This window comes from Microcebus murinus, chromosome 18 (assembly GCF_040939455.1).
Source record: "Microcebus murinus isolate Inina chromosome 18, M.murinus_Inina_mat1.0, whole genome shotgun sequence".
Lineage (NCBI taxonomy): Eukaryota > Metazoa > Chordata > Mammalia > Primates > Cheirogaleidae > Microcebus > Microcebus murinus.
Genome location: NC_134121.1, coordinates 8,936,954 through 8,959,873, shown reverse-complemented (window position 1 = coordinate 8,959,873; position 22,920 = coordinate 8,936,954). Strand labels below are relative to the sequence as shown.

The window sequence follows — 22,920 nt, the reverse complement described above, 5'->3', positions numbered from 1 at the left end:
CCCTAAAAGGGTTTAGAAGCTGCTGAAGATAGGGCAATTCTATCATCGGCTGACACAAACAGCCCAGTGGCGTTGTAGCGTGTCGGCCTCGGCTTCCCTGCAGCTCCGCCCCAGCGTGGTTCAGGCCTTGGCACCACCGTCCCCTCAGTCCCAAATCGGAAGTCAGGAGTCATTTTCAGCTCCCCAACAAAGCACCAGAGTCCATCAACTCTACCTCCCGAGTCTCTCTCCTGTCTGTCCCCACCTGCCACTCGCTCCGTCTCTGGCCTGGTGTCACTGTCTACCCTCCACCCTGCTCCAGAGTGACGGGACCACAGGACGGACCTGAGCACCATCAACTCAGGATTTAGAATCTCAGCACTCGCTCTCCCAAGTTATGCTCTTTCCCAACTTCCCATCTTTGCACTCCCCATTGGCACTTCCTTCTGCCCTCGATTTTGCCTGGTGAGCTCCTGTTCATCCCTCAAGGCCCAACTCAAGCCTAGTGAACCCTGGCCATACTTGACTACCTCTCTCCTTGGAGTCTTGAGCTCGTCACCCTCCTCCTCAATGCCCTCCGACCCCTTGCACGACTGATTGCTCCGGCCCATCACACTGCAGGTGCATCAGTGGGCCACACATCCATCTCCCTCACTACCCTACAAGGTCCTCAAGGGCAGAGATATGTCTTTCACCTCTGGATTCAAGCCCTAGCACGGGGAGGCACTGCACTCATTGTCCTTAATTTTCCAGCCAAAGAAACAGACAAACAGTTGTGGGGTGCAGGGCAGGGGAATGCACACAGGAGGGGTTAAATAAATGATCTGATCTAAGATCACCTGGTTCCTAAGCTGGCTTTGAGGTTTTGTCTCCTCTCACAAGGGGCAACAAACTCAAATGCTTTCTTGGGCCAGGTAGATAACCCAAAAGAATGAGGCAGGACAGGTATAACAATAGGGAATTCAGGAGCCTACCATAAACTGGGGAGATGCCATACCTAAAGGCACTTAAATTTCATTAAACACACACACATGCACACATACACACACATGCACACACACACGCACATGCACACACACACACATGCACACACATGCGCACACATGCGCACACGCACACACATGCACACACACGCACATGCACACACACGCACATGCACATGCACACACACACACATCAACCCCCCCCCATTCCATCTACAGGCAGCCATCAATGCGTGGGCAGTTTTCACTCCCTGAGTAATTAGTCTAATCTACCCTCTCCCTCCTCCGCCCAGCAACACCCCTGCCACCCGGGCACCCATGATGGGGTCTGTGGGTAATTCCTTTGCATATTTTCCAGAAAATCATAGAGCCAACTTTTTGAGGAAGAGCTAATGTGGTTATCATTAGACCGGAAGATCCCAAACTTAATGTCTCAGTAATTTTTCCACAGTACTCTTAAGCCAAAAGATGTATCTAAAGTCTCATTTATCAAGTAGGTGTGTTTAAACAACTTAATAAATATTTATGTCTTAACCTAGTGCCTATTGACCATTACATAACTTCTCAAGCTTTAGAATCAGATCGGACACCATCACCTTCATTTCCTGTTCCACATGGATTTTTGCGCAATACTTGTTTTTAATCACAGGACATGAAGAAAACCCTGCTTTGCAAAGATACCACGTCATCAGAAGGAATGAAGTGTGATCTAACATTGAAAGCATGAATACCTTCAGCTAGTCGTTTGCACAGTGTCTGGCAGGTGACATATATCATTGTGCTTGCCTGGAAAACTTAAAATATCTCACAGCACCCCTGTGAGTTCACGGTGGTGCCCTGGGGTATACCATAGCACCCAGTTTGGGAACCATGGGATTAGCCACTAAGTAATAATAATGAGGACACAGTAATTGGCATTTATTCCTTAGTTTCACTTTCCAATGAGTTTTAAATCTCTATTAATAATATATCTCTCTTGAGTTATGGCCCAGGAGTCAATATGTAAGTTAATAACATGTTATTTAAAGAAATAAACATCTTAATGGGACCATATCTGATTTTTATTTTTACAAACTCAGCAGGTGAGATGCAAATCAGATAATAAGCTTCCAGAATCCTCAAAGCCATCGAAGTAAAGTGCCTCGGGGACCACACCGGGACCCAGTTAAGGAAGAGGCAACACGACCAGACCCTGAATGGCACTCCCTAGACTCTGTTCTTTGCCGTGGCTAATGGCCGTGGCCAAAAGCAGAAAAACAAACTAAAACTAAAAAGTACTGAATTTGGTCAGCCGAAGGGAGCTGGACAAACTCAGACTGTCTTCCAAGGTCCTTGCCCCAAAGACATCAAACACACAAGAGGCAAATCCAAGTTCAAGTGCAGCCAGATTCCCAGGCACAGTTATGAGGAAAGAAGATACATGAGTGAGTTTTTTCTGACTGGAAAACTCCAGTTTGGCCTTGTTCCTCTGTTGCTTGCATAGACACCCAGCATCAGTGAAAAGGAGAAAATAAAATAAAACACCTTCTACTGAGTCTCTTTAAATGAATCTATTTTTCTCTGTTAGAAAAGGAATGCACTGCACTGTAGATAAGACAGAAATCACAGATAAGCAAAGGAGGGGGAAGGTGGATCCAGCATCTCATCACTCAGAAATCCCCATCTACTTCCAGACTCTTCTCTCTACATACATGAACCACTTTTCTTTCTTCCTTTTTTTTATTTTAACCAAAAAGTAAATTATAGTGTTTTGTAACCGTTTATTTTTCACAAGATGATATATCATGAATATATTTCCATTTTAAGGAATAAATAATAAATAAAACAAAACCCCTTTTTAACAGCTGCATAATATTCTATGAAAATGGGATGCAATTTAGGGTTTTTTTTTTACAATTTAGTTTTTAAATCCTCTAGCATTGAACACCTAAGTTGTTTTCAGATGTTTGCTAATATAAATGATGCTGTGATAAAAGTCCCCATAGTTAAACATTGGAGAGCACACCTTTATTTTCTTAGGAGAAATTCTTTGATTTGGAATTTCTGGATCACAGAGTATACATAGCTTTAAAGGGTTTTGATACTGCGTGAACAATTTGGTACTGCCAAACTATCCCCACACACAAAAAATTTTTTTTAATTTAAAATATGCACCATTTTACACTCCCACCTGCTATGTAGAAAAAGGCCACAAATTCACTTCTCAAAGAGCCTTAGGTAATTTAGGTTTCTTGATGCAGAAGCAACAGCTAGATGACTTGAGTGAGTACAGGGTGGGTGGAGATAGCACTGTTTCCCTGCTTGAGTTTAGAAACTAAACTATCCCTGAGAATGTCTCATTAAGTGAATTTTATAAGGACTTCCTGCCAGAAAGCACACCACAGTCATTTATATTCCATGCGGGGAAAGAGTCTATGAGCGAAATTCATCATGAAAGTCTTCACAAAGCCTTGTAATATAAACATGTGGGGGAAGAATATGGGGTTAAGACGAGAACCAAGGGGAGGACCGTCAGGATTACAGACACACGCTGGAGGACAGACTGTGTGAGAGGCTTTAGTGGCAGCGGGTGGGAGGGGCCGCTGCCAGCGGGCACATTATTGATCACGGAAACCGGAGAGCGAAGTGAGCCAGATGTGGCTTTGTCAGTGTTGTAAGCCGGCCTGAGGCTCTGCAGAGTGCCCTGTGGTTACGATACATATTCATATGTCAGCAGCTCCAAGAACACCGGAGAAGAAAGAACACAGGACTCCAGACACCCCGGGTAGGCACAGCGGCTCCACTGCTCACGAGCTACACAAACGAGGGCAATCGTTGCACTCCTCTGAAGCTTAACCTTCCCACCTGTAAAATGGGTTCAGTAATAGTACTCTTGGAGGCTTGCTGTGAGGATTACATGAGATGATGTGTGAGGAGGCATTTCACAATCACATGCCAAGTGCTGCAGCGGGGCTTGGCATGGAGTAGGCGATCCGTACGTGTTTGTGAACAAAATTACACAATCATCTGGATACGATGACATAGTCAGAGAACTGAAGCAAGGATGAGCATTCTCTATTAACTCTCCCAACAACGGCCCCACCACTAACAGACTGAAGTCCTGGGGCCGGAGGCAGGACAGGGGCCACCTGCCCCTCCATGATGCTCTGGCATCAGGGCAAGAATCCTATGAAACCATTGGTTGGGCGTGTAGGCAGCCGCTGGGAGAATTCGGATGCAGAGAATTCCGCCTCGCTGGTCCCAGCACTAAGGTGAACGTATGATCTGGCAACGCAGCCCTCGCTGCCCGGGGGCAGGATGTAGAATGCCAAGGCTACAAACAGGAACCAACCCTGCCCGTGGAAGCAATGAAGAAGAGAGCCCTTCCTTAATCTACTTTCTTTACTCCGATGAGGGGAATTGGGGTTCTTTCCCTTCATAGCCCAGTATAAAAACGAACCTTGCAAAGGGAAGGGGCAGAGGTCTACTCTCCTTGGATAAGAATTAGGCGGGCTACCAGCATGCCCAACTCCAGCGGATTAACTAAATACATCATGATACGTCCTTAAAGCCCTTAAATATTACACCATGGATCTGCATTTACTGACACAGAAAATGTTACTCAACCTCTCTGAGACTCAGTTTCCTCATCCATAAAATGAGACGAACAAGAGCGCGTCCCTCACAGCGTGGCTGGGAGCACAGCAGAGATAGCGAGAAGGGGAGGGGAGGGAACTCGGTAAAACCGTCAGCTGCACTATTCGTGTATTTTGTTATGAAAAATAATATTTATAGTATATGCCTATGTTTGTTTTAAAGTGCTGCTTATAAACAAATGGTAGAAAAATGTCTGGAAGTACAAGCCCCCAAATGCGAATGAGGGGGATCTCTAGCTGGTGGAATTACAGTGATTTGTAGTTCGTATTTAACTTTTTTGGATTTTAGAGTTCTATTTTTTTTTTAACAATGAGCATTCTATATTTTTATAAGAAGGAAGGAAGGAAGGGAGGGAGGAGAGGAAGGAAGGGAGGGAGGGAGGAGAGGAAGGAAGGAAGGAAGGAAGGAAGGAAGGAAGGAAGGAAGGAAGGAAGGAAGGAAGGAAGGGAGGAAGGAAGGAAGGAAGGAAGGAAGCAAAGCAAGGAAAGGAGGGAAAAGCAAGACAACTATCCATTCCACCGAAACACTTAGATCCTAGGTGAGCTAAAGGCACCCAGGCATGTGCACGCGGCAGTTTTAAATACTACTACAGAGTTGATGCTGCCGTGAGAAAATGCTTACACAATATAACATAAAAGGGAAACTGGGATACAAAATACGTTATGCTTTCTAATTTCAGCTATGTACAAAAATGCATAGAAAAAGGATTTGTGGAAATATGCCAAAATATTCACAGTGCTTACCTCTGAATGCTAGGATTGTGGTTGACCGTTATCTCCTTACTACTATTTTCTCTTTTCCAAATTGCCTACCAGAGGCCTGAATTGCTTCTTTAATCAGAAAATAGGCACAACTGATAATAATAATAAGCGTTAGCAATAACCGTAATGAACTGCTCTTACTTGCTTGATGGAAACCAGCAGCACCAGGGTGAGGAAGGGCCTCCCAGGGGTCCAGAGCGAGTGCTTCCTGTGGGAGGGGCCAGGGCTGTCCCCCCGGGGAGCAGGGGTGCCCATGGGCAGCTGGGGGACCCCGGGCAGGGCTCGCGCTCTTCTCGCAGGCCTCGCGCCGTCGGGCTCTGGCTTCATCCTCCTCGCGCACGCTCGCAAGTGCGGCGCATCTCACAGCCCGAGATGAACCGCAGCAGCCTCCTCTTGCATGCCTCCTCTCCGGAGAGGAAGCGTCTGCACAAATCCTCTCCCCGCCGCCGCGCCGAGGGCGTCTGAACTGGTCTAGAGCGACCTACCGGGTCTCCGAATCTCCGAGCTCCTCATCACAGAGGCTCATCCCCCGCCCGGCCCCCCCAGCAGCAGGGAGAGCTTCCCCAGACCTGCCCGAGTCAGCTGCACTCCCCTCCCCACGCCTCAGCAGGCCAGGCAGGAAGAGCCGGCAGCCAGCGGTCCGGCCGCCGCTCGGTGCACCAGGCCCGGCTGGGACAGGCTCGGGTTCGAGCTGGAGGAGCAGCAGCGGGCGGGAGGTGACAGGCCTGGAGCCAGTCCAGAGGCAGTGTCTTTTTGAGGCGCGCTGTCTCTTTCCGAGGCATGAGGCTTGTGCGGCCGGGCAGAGGCAGCCGCAGAGGCAGGGCTTCCTCGGCCCCGTCTATGCCGACTCGACGTGAGGGCCCAGCTCCCACCCCAGGGTTTGAAGCAAAACCCCAATCAGCAGCTCAGGTGATGTCCACACGATAGCAAAACCGCGTGTCGAAAAGGCCAGCGTTCACTCCCCTTGAATGCCCGCGTGTTCTGAGTAGCAGGGCGCAGCCCACCTGGCAGACCCTTTGTACGGAATTCCCGACGTGCCGCTTACTAACGAACGGATTAGCACATTCTCACCACAATTCACATTTACAACATCTTTTCATCCACCATCCTGTTTCATTCATCCTCACAGTAACCCCGAACGACTAATTCTCCACTGGACAGCTGACAAGCATTGAGGTTCAGAGAGGTTAGGCTGCTTGCCCAAGGCCACACAGCAAGTAAACAGGATACCCAGGTCTTCTGACCAGAGTCACCTGAACACAGCTACTTGGGAGGATGCCCCTGCTGCCCCCTGCCCTCTCTGGGTGAGTTCCTGTTCCCCTGCAGGCTCATCCCTGTGCCCCTGAAGGATCCGCTTGGCCCTGCCTCACCCCACCTTCCGGGCCGCGTGCTGGGAAGGAAAACGTCTACTTTCTAAGAATATTCTACCTCGTCTCTTTGAACCTGTTCTGAAAGATGCCTTTTTCCTGGAGAGACAAGCGTGGGGCCACACACAACCTCCCCACCTGTTGGTGGGTGCCATCTAGTGACCCAACACGGTACTGCCTCTTCCCACGCTGCTGGGCAGCAGCCAGGACACAGGTGCATGGTGCGTGAGGCCACCGACAGCACGTGACTCAGTTGCTCAGTCTCGGCCAGCAGGAAAGGACAGACGGAGTGATGCTAACCCAAAGTCACTGCCCTTTTTCTCCTACTGCCCAGGTTAGAGCTGGGGGTTTCCGGGACGTGTCTAGCATGTGACCGAGAACCCGTGTGTTTCAGATGCCCCGTGGAATCTGCTTCTGCCCTCGCTCCTGCATCCATGCCCTCTGCTCCTTAAGGATCTCCAATGTCACCACTCCTGCCAGTGCCCCCTTTGCTGAGGGCCCGAGCGGTGGTGCTGAGGCTCTGCCAGCTCCCGAGGCCCCAGGACGGTGCTGAATTCTGCACCCAAGTGGGGTGCACACCTTCTCCCCGTTCCGCACAGCACCTGGGCCCTGACGCAGCCTGCCTGTGCCTCGCCTCTCGCAGGGCCTCGAAATAAGCGGCCAGACAAGACACAGGCCCACGGATTCCCTGTTTCTGGAATCCAACACTGTGCACGCCGTGCAACTCCATGCAAAAGGCAAGGATAGAGCAGTGTCACCCAGACACCCACCCAAACCAACCCTGGTCTTTGGTCAAAATCGGTGCCTTCCACAACAGCCACCCCGGTGTCCATTGGCGGATGAATGGGTAAACAAACTGTGACACAATCAACACAATGGAATATCATTCTGCCTAAAAAAAGAAGGAAATTCTGACACATGCCACAACACAGATGAGCCTGAGGACATTGTGCTAAGTGAAAGGAGCCAGACGCAGAAGAGTCAATACTGTGTGATTCCACTCGCATGAGGTCCTTAGAGAAGTCAAATTCATAGAGACGGAGAGTAGAATGGTGGCTGCCAGGGGCTGGGGGAGAGAGGATGGGGACTTGTGCGTGGGCACAGAGTTTCAGTTTTGCAAACTGAGCGGAGTTCTGGAGACGGCGGTGGCGACAGTGGTGGTGACGGCTGCACAGCACTGGGAACGGACTTCATGCCGCCGAGCCGCACACTTGAACATGGTTAACATGGTGAATTTTAGGCTGTGTGTATTTTACCGCAGTATTTTTCTGAGAAGCCCAGTGCCCTCCTGCACCTGCGCATCCCGGGGAGGCCGGGGGCAAGCCCCCTGACGGAGCGTGTGCAGCTGCGTGCCTCTGGACGCGGCGTGGGGAGCACACTCGGGCTCCCTAGGGGGCAGGGAGAGGAGGCCGGGTCAGGACGCCAGATGGCAGGGCTGCGACCAGGTACCGTGATGTGACGTGACAGGAGGAGGGGGCCAGTGGCTCGTCCCGCCCCCGCTCACCTCATTCCACCATGGACAGGGCCAGACTGCAGCAGACACTGACCCTCCTCCCCATCTGCCTGGCCCTGGCCTTCGCCCTCACCGCCCTGGGCAGCAGCCACTGGTGCGAGGGGACCCGGCGGGTGGTGAAGCCGCTGTGCCGGAACCAGCCGGGAGAGCTGCACTGCATTCACTTCGCCCGGGGCGGCAGAGGCGGGAGCAGGAGGGACAACGAGAGCCAGGAGGTCCAGTACATGTGGGAGACAGGGGAAGACAAGTTCGCCCAGCGCAGGTTCCATGTGGGACTCTGGCAGTCCTGCGAGGAGAGCTTCAACGGTGCAGGTGAGCATGGCCCGCAGGCTCCCGGGGTGACAGGTGCAGGATGGAGCAGGGGCTCTGGAGCCAGGCTGCCGGGGTTGGAATCCAGGTGTCCACTGACTGTCTGTGTATCCATGAGCAAGTCCCTTAACTTCTCTGAGCCTCAGTTTTTCATCTATACAATGGGAACAACAACAATATTTGTCTCCTAGAGTTATTGCACAGATTAAATAATTCACATAAAGCACTTGCAAAAGTGTCTGACACATTGTAAGTGTTTATTAAACATTTAGCTTTTACCACTTGTTATTGTTACCCAATCCCTGATATTCAAAACCCTTTGGGAATCCAAGGACCCCCATCCAATTCTAAAATGCATCCCTGTTATTTCTCCTGTACTTGGAATGGTCTCAAAGCAAATCTTTCAAAAATAAGTGTTTTATTTTTACTTCCTAAAGAACCTAGTAGGGGGAATTTGACCCTTCACTGCCCCCGGCCTGGCTGCAAGCCCGTGCTCAGGGCCAGGACACGCTGCTCTTTCTGCTTGGGAAGCAAAACCTCCATGGGTGGAAAGGGGAGGACTCCCCACCTGTCCCCATTTCTCTCCTGACCTCAGGCTTACCACATTAAATTTCTTTACAGTTTTTCACTTTTCCTGGAGTTTCCAATTGCTTTTTCTTTTCCTATCCTCAGAGCATTTGTTTTTTATTCCTGAGGGCTGAGTCAAAGGCAACAGGAATAAACCCTCTGAGATGCTGCGTGCACCTCCCCACCCCTCCCCTGCAGAGGTGGCCCTGAGGGCAGGGCCCAGCCCCACCCGCCACGGCAGCCAGGTGGGTGCCTGCGCCCCTGCTCTAAGTGCAGACGCTGCAGCGCTGCCTGGAGCGGAGGCTGCTTTGGGGACCTCCCCACTCCCTCTTCTCCCAGGGGGTGCTATCCTTGTGTGCCTATTCTCTGCCGTCGGCCGTGGACAGATGCAGGAGGCCCGTGACCCTGCGTCCTGGAGGGCTCCCAAGGCGGCCCCAGATTTTTGGTTTGGAAACTATAGTCACCCTACACATAGGAAAATTGCTTGAGAAATTGCACTTCCTTTCTAAGTCCCCATCCGAGGACTGCCTAAGTGCTTCTATTTCCAGATATATATATATGCGCATCACACCCAGTATCAAATGTTAGTGTGAAGCAGAGTCACTCAAGGAGTTTATGAAAAATCCACATGCCCAGCCCTGAAGGTTCTATTATAATTCAGTAGGTCAACTTGGAAGGGGCCTAGAAATCTGCATTTTTAAAAATTTAATTGAGATACTATTTATACATAGATAAGAGATCAGATCATTTTGAAAGGCTTGCAAGAAAAACCAACAGTCTCCTGCCCCTTCCTTCTACATAACTTAGGCCCACCCTTTAGGGAAAATCACTTTTAACTTACTGGTTCATCTTAGACATCATCTATTGACTTTTTGTTATAATAAATAGGATTTAACTCACACCACATCCCACTTACCCTCTGCCCTCTTCCTTATAAAGTTATGTTGCTGTTTTATTTAAAGCAATAAAACGATAATTTATTTTAACTTTATCATATCCATATTGTTCATTATAGCATCAAAGAGGGTGCTATGATTACATTTATTAGTTTGTACAGCTTTTTGCTTTCCCGGGAGTTTCTCATTGCCTTTTCTTTACCCATCCTCATAGCATTAGTGTTTTCATTCTGCTCCACTCTCTATTCTACCCGGTGGTATCTGTGTCTCTAATAAGCTGCCCTGGTGACTATGACACACGCTAACGGTAGAGAAGTATGTCCCAGAGTCCAGCAAAGCCCTGCGGAAAGACGGGATTGAGCACGGCGTGGGTGAGCTCACTCACAGCCTTTCTGTCAGACACGGGCCCACGAGGACAGGAGGAATTAACACGAAGGCAAGTGAGCCACAGAGCTGAGGTTAAGGCTCCCATGGGGAGACCTAAGATAAAAATGAGGAAAAATATGACAATGGTTAGAACAAAGACCTGTGTATGATAAGGAGGTGGAAAGGAAGCAGAGGTTATTTATAGCGCTGGGCGCGGGGAAGGCCTCGTAGGGGAGGTGGCCGCTGTGCCCGGCCCACGAGGCTGTGATTTTAGTAGACAGAGATGAGGGATGAGGACTGTCCGGGCAGACGGAACTGAGTGACCAGGGCCTGAGGACACGCAGCCCAGGCATTTGCATCAGAACACAGGCGGGGAGAGGAGGAACCTCCTTGCAGCACTTAACTGCCGTGGCTCTTTCGTGTCACCTGAGACAGCTTCTCCTCCCCCTGCAGCATAAAGTCACTGTCACTCCAAGCACAAGGAACTGAGCAGGACATTTCCTAGAAAGAAAAGGCCTCACTGGAGAAAACTGGAAGCTTAGTATTTGTCACGTCAGGGGGAGCTGGGGTCACAGCAGCACCTGAACTTGAGCACAAGACTTAGAAAATTAGACAGACGGAAGCTGCTTCCTCGGTAACCAGGGAGCCGGGACGAAAGAGTCTGCACGGCCGGACCTGAGCGCAGGGTGGAGCCGGACTTTGGGGAGGACAGGAGGCAGCTGTGAGCTGGCCACCCTCACGCGGGCCTCCCATGGGCACACAAACACCACGCAGGCAGATGATCTAAACGCCCCCCTAAAGATTTCTGATAAGAAATTGTTGCCCAGCTTGTGGGGGTGGGGGGTGGAGTGGTCTTCTCAGCCTGAAAGCAGAGGCAAGAGACCGTGCAAGGTTCCTTCAGTCTCCTTCCTCTCGAGGAAGTCCCCTTGGTACTTTGGCCAACCCACGGAGTGTCTCCTTCACACACACACACACACACACACACACACACACACACACACCCCACTGAAGGCTCTTCCCTATATTGTCAGGAACACACGCTGAATTCTAAGGATGATGCCTGGACAACACCAAGCAGAAATATTTCTTGATCTCTGTCTTAGTCCGTTTTCTGTTATGTATAACAGAATACCTGCAACTGGGTAATTCATAAAGAAAAGGAATTTATAACTTACAGTGATGGAGGCTGGGAAGTCCAAGGTCTTGGAGGCTCATCTGATGAGAGTTTTCTTGCTAGCGGGGACCCTCTGAAGAATCCCCGGGTGGCACAGGGTAGCACTTGGTGAAGGGCTGAGTGCACCAGCTCAGGTCTCTCTTCCTCTTCTTATAAAGCCACCAGTCCCACTCCCATGATAACCCATTAATCCATTAACCCATTAATCCTTGAATGGACTGATCCATTCATGAGGGCCCTGCCCTCAATAACCCCTTAAAAGCCCCACCTTTCCATACTGCCACACTGGGGACTGTTTCAACCTGAGTTTTGAGGGGACGTTCAAACCATAGCAATCCCTTTCTGATTTATGTGCAAATACGTTCTTAATGTCAGGACAGAAAGAGCCCTTAACAAGTACCTCCCTGGATGTTCTTAAAGATTACTCCACAGGCATGCCTTTTGAGATGCTCTTTGTAAAAATAAACAAAAAGAGTTTTGATAGTCAAACAAATTTTGAAAATATTGCATATTACGTTACATTTTCTTCTTGAAAATTTACAATGCGTGTTAGTGTATCAAAACCTCTGAGAAGTCCCACTAGAAGGAACCTGCTTAATATCACATGTCGCAGTGTTTCCCCAAACTTATTGGCCATTGAAGAAATTTTTTTATGTATAATAAGGATGAATATTCCGTGAGACGATTGTTCAGTGGAACACGCTTTGGAAAAGGCTGACCTAGAACAACAGAGTCATTTTACGGATGGGAAAACTTGAGTTCTAGAGGTATATTACAAGTGCCCCTTTGATGATTTTACAGAGAGATGCCAATGGACCTGAGCATAGAACTCAAAATTGCTTAAATCTTAGCCCTGACTTTTCCTGTTACCCCACAAGGCACAAAACTTAGCTGAAGGGCAACAACTCTTAAAATCATCAGTGAAGAATTGTGTGCCCACCAATCTAAAAAACCTCTGCTCGCATTTTGTATATTTCTTAATGTAATAAGGTCGCTCAGGTAAATGAGAGTCGCCATCACCGTATTAAGGAATAAAACAGGACATCTTGCCCAGAGCACCTTCCCCTGCCCGCAAAGGAGCACTGTCGCCTCTGTGTGTTGCAGGATGCCCCTAAAGCAAAAATGTTTAGAATTAAATTCTTACCCGACAATAAACAAATACATACCAAACATATCAGAGGGCACAGCAAAAACTGTGCAGCAGGAGTTAGCAACCCAAATGCCCAGAGGAGGCAGTAACAGACGGGGGGGAAGCCGGGTGAGCCTGGGGGTGCCAATGACCCCAAAACTTCAGGGCACCGCCTCTCGCTCCACTCAGCTTTGAGGTCGTGAGCACTTGTGAGCCCAAACAGCATTATCAGATCCTCTGAGTTTTCAAGGGAAGTTAAGACATGTGGATGTCTTTGTAAAATCTCCCAACTTAAAAATAGCGCAGGGGCCGAAGAAACCACGTTCTGCCACAGAGCGTAGCTGGGCCCCACTGGAGATGGCACCACGCGGACGTCTGCTATGTAGTCTAACTTGTCACAGGTACCAGGGAGCTTTGGGGCATAAGAAAGAAAAGGGTTAGGACTGGGGATAAGCAGGAAGAAGCTCAACAGTGCTCTAGAGAGAGGGCCCGGAGCGGGCGGCGAGCTAACGGGCGGGCAGTGAGAGCCCCAGTCCAGGAAGGGCGCTCATCGGCCCTGAGCAGGTGCAGGAAAGGGGCGTCCTACCACCCAGCTCTGCTGCCCCGTGGGGCCGTACGAGGAGCTTTCCTTCTCAATCAGCGCCGTCCCCCTAAAAGTTGACCCTCCAGGGAGGCCCTCACCTCGAGTGCTATTGCAGGACATCCTCTGCACGAGCCACCTCCAACCATTCTGTCCTTTCTTCCCTAGACTGCCCTGAAAGGGAGGCAACACCTTTCATTCCACTCTCTGAAATGAAGACTTGAAATGAAAATTCCCAGCGCAGGCAGCCTTGGACTAGATGTTCTTTTCCTTAGGTGAATCAAGTCATCAGCAAAATGTGTTGATTTTAGATTCTGTGCTATTCTGCTGAACTCACAAAGGTCAAGGACAGAGGGACCTCCGCGCCCCACTAGGGGTGGGGTGCGACTGGGGGGCGGAAGCAGAAGGAGCAGACAGGGGATGCCAGAGCTGAGCACCGAGGACTGGGACAGCGGCGCCCAGGGCTGGCTTTCCGAGCCGCTTGGCCGCCGAGCGCTGTCGAGCTATGTAACACCCGCCTCTCTGGCTTCATGGGATTTATCAAGATTTTTTCTTTTAATCCCGCTGGCTTTATTCAAAAGGAACACCATTTCTGAGGATCCATATTAATCAAAGAGGTCGCTGCAGCCTGACTCTTTAGGCCTGATCTAAACTCACCCTTCTAAGCTACGGTGAATTCTCTTAATCTCCTTGGCCAGCCTCCACTTTCCCTTTGCCCAGCCCGGCCCTGCACTGCCTCATCTTTGTCCCTGTTGCCAAAGGCAGCTGGACCCTCCCTGCTCCATGCACTGACAGAGAGACGGCAGGTGGGGATGTAGCAAAAGGATCTGAGTCTCATGTGGGAAAACCTGATTTTCAATCCCTGACCTTACCAACCTGTTTGAGCCTGGCCTTCACGTCTGTAAAATAATGATTCTCATACTTGATATTGACTTTATCAATAATCAAACACACAGACATGCGTTATGAAGTTTACAAAATATGTTCACAACTTTGTGATGGGAGAACTTTCACAGTACCCATTTTGCAGATAAAGAAAGTGAGGCTCAGAGAGGTCAGGAAACTTGCTGTGATTACTGACCGTGGCAGAGCCATGCAGAGAAGCCAGGGTTCGTGGGTTTAAATGCCACATGTTGTCCACGGTACCCATGTGCTGCCTTTGCACTGGCCGGACTCACAGAGGTGTGGTTAGGGTCAGATGAGGTCACGTGGAAAACGGTGCTGGGTCAGCTCCCAAGTGCTAAGTGTTGAGATTTCCCCAGTGCTTTGGGGACCTCCCTGGTAGAATTGAGGTGACTTGGATGAATTTTTGCTGCAGTGACCACGATGCTGCTGCTGCCGCCAACGTCAGAGAATCAACCAGGAGAAATGTCCAGTGGCATTAACCCAAAGCTGCCAATTCAATGCTGCAGAGGCCACTGTGGCTGCGCAGGAACACACAGGTCCCTGATTCTGTTGTCCTCAGCCCCAGTTGAGTGAATACTCTCCTTCAGGCCGATTGTGGTGGACAGTTAATAGCCCTGGAAGGTATGTTAATATGACCTTCCAGGTTGCCAGGGGGGCTCTCCTCACTGCAGCCATCCCGGGCCCCAGGCATGGAGACCCCTTTGACATGTCCTTCTGTGATCACAGAGCAAGGGAACAAGAACCAGGTGAGCGGTGCATTGACTCAACGCTTCTGGCCAGAAGTGGCCCACCTCACTTCCAATCCCAGGTCATTGGCCACACAAGTCACATGGCCAAGCCCAAGTTCAAGAGGGCAGATTGTATCATGCTCCCCGAGGGGGAAACCACATGTCTGTGAGCAGTAAGGCAGTCACCACGTTCCCCATTCCTCCTTCAAAATGCGCTGGGAAACAGCTAAGAGACAGGAAGCACCATCTGCCCCCTCATTGTGGAGTTTAGCCCTACTTACAGATGCGTTCTCGTTCCCTTTATCTTTTAGATGAAAAGTGTAGGAGTTTCCAGAGTATAATGCCAGCTGAAGAACAAGGTAAATACCTTACTCATGCCCTGCCCACCAGCACCCCTCACGATTTAGACAATTTTTATTGTTTTATTAGGAGTGGGGGAAAGATGAGAGTTATTAATAATTTTTCCATGAAATTGAGTCCAAAAGCTAGAACCACAGACTCTCGTCATGTGCCCCCTAGCTAGTGGTGTGCTGGCAGATGTTTAACAGACAACTTTGCACGCAGGAGGCGAAGCCCTGATTGGCGGTGGTTGCCGCTTTCCAGGTGTAAATATTCCCGCCACGGCCGATTTCAAGCTATAAACACAAGGCGAAGGCAGAGTTGGGAAGGGATGAACTCTGGCACACCACTGCCTATGGCACTTTTTCTTCTCTCTAATGCTCATTAAATTTGTAATTACTTTCTTGGTGTCCTCCCTCTCCCGCTGGAACGTAGGTTTTGTGAGGGCGTGGTTCACGTCTATTTCATCCATGGCCGTGTCCTCACGGCCTAACTTGCCTTTTAGCAGTCCCTTTACGCATACCAGTTTCCCTTCCTGTCACCTCCACATCCAGAGCAGTTCCTTGAAGCCACAGGGGGGTCCCACCCAGAGGGCAGACAGGGGGCTCACACAGAAACAAATGAGCTTTTGGTACCTCCAGACGGGGCTCTTCAAACCTCAGACTTCTCTGCCCCATGTTTAAATTTGTGCATCTTCTTCTTTAAAAAGGCAAAGATAAAGTCTTCTAGTAGAATCAAAGCAACACGTGAGCTTTTCAGCTGGGACATGGAGCCCCCTGGCATTGCTCATGTCCTCACACCAGGGTTTTGCTTAGTTTTTTTTTCCTTCCCAGCTATGGGTAATCTTTACAAATGTCTCTTTCTAGCCAGAGTAGCCCCCTTACATCACCAACCTTCCAAGATTCAGCGAAAGCATCTTTTTTGTTTTAGAAGTGAACTAAGTGAAAGGACTGAGCATTCCTGTACTTCTGAAGTCTGAATGCCTGGTGTTTTCCACTGTCCCTTCCTTTGGCAGGTGTTTTGTGGCTGTCCATTGGGGCCGAGGTCCTGGATGTCCTTCTGGTGCTGACAAATGCCATCCTTCTGGGCTCCAGAGTGAGTCGTGACAGCTCCAGGCTTGACTGGCTCAAGGTGAATGCCGCGGTAGCCATCCTCATGGTGCTCGCAGGTACCTTCCAACAGCATCCCTAGAACGGGCTGCCCCAGAGGGGGTGCGGAGCTTCAGGCTGGGCGTGTCCCTTGCCAAAGAGTGGCCAATGGCTGGTTGGGCAGGATGGCTGGACCACTGGATAAGTCACTGAATTACTCCCATTGGATGGAAACAGTGTTCTTTGGGTGACTGATGAAAAGGGGGAGGGCACAGATAGACAGTCAAATTTGTCATAACCAGGGAATGGGGGACACTGGCTCTGAGAACTGGAATCACCTCATTTAATACGGTGGTTAGACACGAGTCTGTGCAGGAACCTGCCTAGCTGCAGATGTCTACTTAAGGGTTGTGTGACCCGGGCAAGTGACTTAACTTCTCTATGATGGAACGTCACTGAGTCTCTCAAAAAACTTTGGTGATGGCTAAATAAGAACACACCTTGTATATAACAAGTACTCGATAAATGGTAGCTTTTAAAAAAATGAGTAGTCAAGTTTGATACCTTCCATAAAAGTAAATAACTCCTTCTTTTAGTTCTACTTCTGTGTTCTCCAAGGAACTTTTAAAGTAATATAATTTGTTCTCCTAAGTGGGCCTTTCCACCGAGAAAGACCCCAGGACAAACAACTTCCTTCTGTTCTCCGGGTGATACACAAAGCTCTGTTGAGTTAACGGTGCATCCATCCATCCAATTTGTAGCTCACTTCTTTGCTTGATAAGTGTAATGCATCATTCCCACGCCTTGTCATCATCAAACTGGTTGCTGAAACTCCAATTCTGGATCCTCCTAGCAAACAAACAGGCTGTGGATTCTTGGAGACTCCTGCCCAGGTCCTGGCAGACCTTCCCTGATTGAAGGTCTCTTCAGTTTCACCCGTGGGAATGAGCTGTCGGGTGGAATGCCTAAGGATGTGTGAGTGCAGGTGCATCACACGGACGTTATGGATGCTAGAGAGTGCCCCACAGCCAACCCGTGCAAGGTAGAGAAGCTCTTCTATCATGTCGCATTCTTAAGTGTGGCTCACAAAGCTTTCCTTGCGCAGGGCTCCTAGGCATGGTGGCCCACATGATGTACACAACCATTTTTCGAATCACCGTGAACCTTGGACCAGATGATTGGAAGCCTCAGACTTGGGACTATGGCTGGTCCTATTGGTAAGTTACTGGGCCATGGTACTCAACCCTGGCAGACCAGGAGGGACACACATAAGTTTTGTACGACAACCACCCTTGGCCTAGCGCTGACATCTACTCATCACGTGACTTTGGGCTGGTTTTGGAAACTATCTGTAGCCCAGTTTCCTCATACATAAAGTGAGGGTACCTGCCTCAAATGTTTTTATAGGGATTTAAAGAGATCACTTATAAAATTCTTGGCACATAGTGAAGTCCTCAAGAAATGGAGACATTGTTGTCATTACATTCTTTGACACAGCGTTCGGGAAGTGTCCTGATCTGTAAACCCTAATAAATACCTTAATGAGGGGAGACCCAGCCCCTGTTTCTAATGCAAGACGAGGCCGTGACAGCGAAGTTCTGCCTCTAATTGAAAGACTTGGCCACATCATGCAAGACCACAGGGGCTCTCTGTGATGTGGGCCTCTGGAGCATATGGTGCCTTAAAAACAGATGTACATATACTTACATTTCCATCTTGTATAATCTTATGTAACAACCTCTTATGCCACTTTCCTCTTTGTAAAACACATGACGCTTTCGGGGCTCAGCCCTCATCCTGCTCTTCCAGGACTTGCTGAGCATGTCTGTGTTACTGTGATCCGTATGCTTCGTGATTTGTTCCATTTCAAACTCTTCTCAGCCTTTGCCTTCCCAGTCTGAAGACATCCCTGTACACCTGCCCCTCCACCTGTCTGTTGCTTTCGCTGCCTCCCCCTGAACCAGTGCCACCGGTCCTGAGGTGACAGCACTGGCACTGCACACCGATGACAGTACAGTTACAGCAGAGCTCGGACGAGTGGTAGGTGGGTCCTCAACCTTGGCCCATTTGGGCTGAGCTCCTGTTGCTATGGATGGAAGTGAATCCCAAACACCAGAGCAGGCTGAAGAATGGTCTGGTTCCAATACCATTTTGCTTTGTTTCTTCCTATTGCTTTAGGGGACTTAATTTTTAATGAAGAAATACATGCAAATAGTTTTTACAAATCAAATAGAACTGACCATAACGATCTAGCAATAATGTTCTCTCCCTGTGCAACCCTTCCAGCCTCCATCTCCCTGCTCTATTCTGGACTGGTTGCCATCCAGAACTGTCACCAGGAGGTTTCCTATGCCACTCCCCGATGTGGGGACGCTGTTCTCTAGGTCCCGTAGCATCATCTTACCTAGCTTACATCCACATGTTGTGGGAGAACTTCCTCCAGTGGCTTCCTAAGAAAGGATTCGGTGAGAGAGAAATTGTTTTATTTCTCGTGTATCTGGAAATGCGTTCATTCAATACTCCACACTTGACTGAGGGTTTGGCAGAGTGCAGAATTCTTTGTTGAAAGTCATTTTGCCTTAGAATTCTGAAGATGCTGCTCCTTTTTCCTCTGGCATTTATTGTTTCTGTCAAGGGTCCAACACCATCCTGATTCATGTGCCTCTTTAGGCGGCCCGTCGTTTTCTTCTCTTTATCACTGGCGTTTTGAGATGTCACCATGATGTCCCTTGGCAGGGATCTTCTTTCCTTCACGTTCATCCTTCATTCCTGTGTGTGATGCGCCCTTAAACCTGGACATTTGTGTCCTGGATGGGATTTTTTCTTGTATCATTTCTTTATTTTCTCTGCTCAGTTTTCTGTTCTCTTTTTAGAAAATTCTTATTAGTGAGATATTCTTCTGAGTTAATTATCTAAATGACTTACTGTTTCCTTATATTTTCTATCGCTTTCTCTGTTATACTTTCTAGAAAAGTCCCTCTACTTGTCTTCTAACCTTTCTATAGTATTCTTATTTTGGATCTTGTTTTAGTTTCCAAGAGCTTTTTCTTGTTTTCCAGCTGTTTCTTTCTCACAGGATCCTGATCTTGCTTTATTGATGCAGCATCTTCTCATATCCCTCTGAGAATATTAATCAGAGGGTTTTCTTCTTGTTGCCGTTTTCTCCTGTTCCTGTGTTGTCTTTTTCCTTTAGAATCTTTTTCCCTTTTTCTGTTGTTGGGGCCTTTCCCCCAAATGTTGGTATCCTTAATTGTCAAATCGTATTTAAGAATGATTGGAAACTCTGGAGCAGGGTTTGAATCTCTCTACTGGTGAGGGGTTTTTTGTTTGTTTGTTTTGTTTTTGTGCATGTGATTTTTTGCTATATGATAGGGTGTGGTGCCATTGCTTTTATCTGAAAATAAAAAACACACCCTTATGCCAGGTTGCAGTTCTTTTTCTGCAACCACTGAGCATCTTCAGAAGGGAGTCGTCCAACATCTACGGAAAGTGGGTAAGCTTGGATGCCTGGCGGAAGGTCCCTGGGGTTAGGGATGGAAAGGGGACCGGACAGCTTCCCACTCCACGAGCAAATTTTCATGCACTCCCTGTTTTCAGACCAGCCCCTTCCCCTGGGCATCCATGGAGTCCACCGTCTCTGAATCTGGAGCTTTCCTCCTGTCCACCTTCCCAGAGAATGAGCCCTCGCTCTCCCGGGGAAGGGGAGGCAGGAGAGAGTGTTTGTGGTAAGGAGACCTGGGGGCCAACCATCCATATACAGCAGCGGTCCCCAACATTGGCAACAGGGACCCGTTTCATAGAAGATAATCTTTCCATGGACGGGGGCAGGAGGGGAGCTCGGGTGGTGATGTAAGCAATGGGGAGTGGCTCTAAATACAGATGAAGCTTCACTCACCTGCCCACCGCAGACCTCCTGCTATGAGGCCCATTCCCTAAGTTTCACAGAAGACAATTTTTCCACATTCTGGCACCAGGCTGTGGCCCAGGGTTGGGGACCCCAGATCTACAGACTGTCAGTGGCCTCTGAGTGGAGGTTTTCCAAGTTCTTGGTGATCATCAGGAAAAGAATTTCAGGATGTATCATGTAACCCAACCAAGCAACAGCTTTTTTTATTGAAATCAAAAGAGAGGAAAGAGAGAGAGAGAGAGGGAGAAAGAAGTCTCAAAAAGAGCAGCTGCATTGGGAGGAAGTGGTTTTTGGTCTTTCGAAGTTTTGTTAATTGAGAGGAGGAATATTCAATGCTCAGGTGTTGGCTTTTACTAAGAATCTGGGTCATAATTCCTAGAACTGGGTTCCCTCCCCGTCTTTGTGCTTTATATGGTTGTCTTGGGACTTTCATGTGATTTCAAGGGCAGAGAAATTTTAAAACCACAATGGAAATGATATTATAATTAGCCCAAGTTCACCCACTCACAGCAACCTCAAATTCCTGGGCTCAAGCTATCCTCCTGCCTTAGCCTCCCGAATCCCGATTTCTTGTGTTGTATTTGTGCCTCAAAGCTTTGAGCCTGTCAAGGATTCAGTGGGGCTGATATAACAAACATCCTTCTTATCTTGCTGGGCCCCTCTCGCCAGACTCTCTGTGCAGCATCCTTCGCTCTATGAATGAGTCATCTCTCTCCCAGCTGTTTCTGTCCTCTCCCGTCTCCTCTCCAGCTCCCTTTGCCAGTTGTGTTCACACTGGTACCCGATCCCGCTGCTCTCTCGTTCCAGAGGGGTGTGGAGAGAGGCGATGAGCCCTCGAAGTCCGTCTTTCATTTAAACCCAGAAGTCCCCTCCCTCCCCTGTTTTGCGTGATGTGCAGCATTTCATCCCATTTGGGGGTTGCACATCTACCTAACGTCATCAGAAAACACCGAGAAAAATTCTCCTCCTTTATCCTGTATTGCACCTAACAGCACAGATCGCAGCGCCCCCTATGGACACCGGGACTTCCCCTCCCCGCAAAACGACATTTTTCTCACTGTCAGGGTTCACTTTCCACGCTTTTCCTATTCTTGCCCATTTAAACCGTAGCAATCACCCACTTAATGAAAATGTTAAACAAAGCCAGGCCCCACCCAGAGCCCTGAGGGCTGTCGCTGGTTAACAGAGCACATAGCCCCGGGTGGCAGCAGTCCAGCAAGTCAGCTGGAGTCAAATCTGGGTCTCTGGACCCAAACTCGAGGGGTGTCCCTCTTTCGAACAGGTGACTGTGCACAAGTTACTTAACTTCTCAGCTTCCTCATCTGTAAAATGGGGTAATTATAGTTTTCCCACCAGCGGGTTGCTGTGAGGTTAAATTAGGTAATCCGGTGCTCATCACAGCATCAGCATACAATAATGTGACTTATTTTTATCATCCATCCAAAGGGTGGCTGTGGGCTCTACATTTTGCCCTGCTCTAAGTTAGCTCTGTGTCCACCACACAACCCTTCTCTCTGTCTCACAATAATTCAAACATTTGAACCCCGTTTAGTCTAAAGTAGGTGCTGATTACCATGTTGCCAACACAGTGCTGGGTTCTGCAAAGGATGCAAAGTACAGCCCACTGTCTCGGCATGCAAGGGGCTTCCAGCCTGGACGTGAACATAAGAATAACCATGTTCAGTGCCAGTGTCCTGGGTTAGAGCCAACGACAACAATAAGTAAAACTGACATGCAGCGGATACTATTCTAAGTATTTCCCACATTAGCTCATTGAATTCCTCGCAAGAGCCCCCCGTGGCAGCGTTGACGTTATTCTAGTTTTGCAGATGAGGAAACGGATACAAAGAGGTAAAGTGACCAGCTCAAGGTCACGCAGTTAATAAGAGGTGGCGCCCTGGTGCAAACTCAGCACAATGACTCCAGAATCCATTCTCTTAACCAGCGGGCTGAACAATGCATTGGCTGGTCTCTGGGATTTGTGATGGGAAATGCAGGTCCAAGCTGGGTAGACCCGGGAGCTGGGTTTTCACCAGACTGCCCTCCAGCAGGAAGCCCTGAACCACAGCCCCAGGCCCTTTCCTGACTGTGCCTTCTGTTGGCAGCCTCGCCTGGGGCTCTTTCGCCCTCTGCATGGCGGTGTCGGTCACAGCCATGAGCAGATACACGGCAGCCCGCCTGGCGCTCACGGAGAAGCGGAGGGGGCAGAAGGACAGTCGGCGCTCTCCACACGACTTCCTGGAACCCGAGGCTTCAGAGGTCGTTTGGGAATCGGGAGCTGCTCCCAGCCCTGCTGGACATGCCCTCGAGAGTGTTTCTGGGCACCTGCCACCAGGTGCCCCAGGCAAGGTGTCCGTGTGCTAACCAGTGCCCGTGGCTGCCAGATCTGCACAGGCAGACAAGCCAGGCACTTGCACCCACAACGGGCACCTCTAGGGAGGGCTCCAGAAGACCGACCCAGACAAATCGCCCATTCACCCCATCTCACCCTTCACTAAGCACCTTTGGCTTCAGCCTTGGTTAAAATGCCCACGAAATATCCCACAAAAATGCCAGTATCTTTAGGCAAGATGACTGTTATAGAAGATATCAACCATTGACACTGTAGTATAAAGGAGCTTTTTAAGCTTTCTTGACAGTGAGTTTCACAAGCATACCAAAGAAAGAGGGAGCATGCGAGTACTAAGGGGGA

At 49.2% G+C, this 22,920-nt stretch overlaps 2 protein-coding genes across 2 annotated transcripts in view; one reads left to right on the top strand and one right to left on the bottom strand.

Annotated features, from left to right (window-relative positions):
* The window catches only part of GLP2R (glucagon like peptide 2 receptor), a 52,384-nt gene extending 46,698 nt beyond the window's left edge, over window positions 1-5,686 (bottom strand). Inside the window, exon 1 of the mRNA XM_012748000.3 lies at window positions 5,501-5,686. Coding sequence (XP_012603454.2) covers window positions 5,501-5,686 — 186 coding nt within the window. The remainder of the gene's footprint in view (window positions 1-5,500) is intronic.
* A 2,555-nt stretch (window positions 5,687-8,241) lies between these two features.
* Window positions 8,242-22,592, top strand: LOC109729502 (germ cell-specific gene 1-like protein 2). The gene is made up of 5 exons (XM_020281152.2): window positions 8,242-8,551; window positions 15,206-15,253; window positions 16,249-16,401; window positions 17,427-17,538; window positions 22,334-22,592. The coding sequence occupies exons 1-5, from the start codon at window positions 8,242-8,244 to the stop codon at window positions 22,590-22,592; spliced, it is 882 nt and encodes a 293-aa protein (XP_020136741.2).
* Window positions 22,593-22,920: the final 328 nt, after the last annotated feature.

Coding starts and splice junctions, on each gene's coding strand:
- LOC109729502 (XM_020281152.2), top strand. CDS start 8,242: ATGGACAGGGCCAGACTGCAGCAGACACTGACCCTCCTCCCCATCTGC. Junction 15,254..16,248: donor AATGCCAGCTGAAGAACAAG/GTAAATACCTTA, acceptor TTCCTTTGGCAG/GTGTTTTGTGGCTGTCCATT. Junction 16,402..17,426: donor CATCCTCATGGTGCTCGCAG/GTACCTTCCAAC, acceptor TTCCTTGCGCAG/GGCTCCTAGGCATGGTGGCC.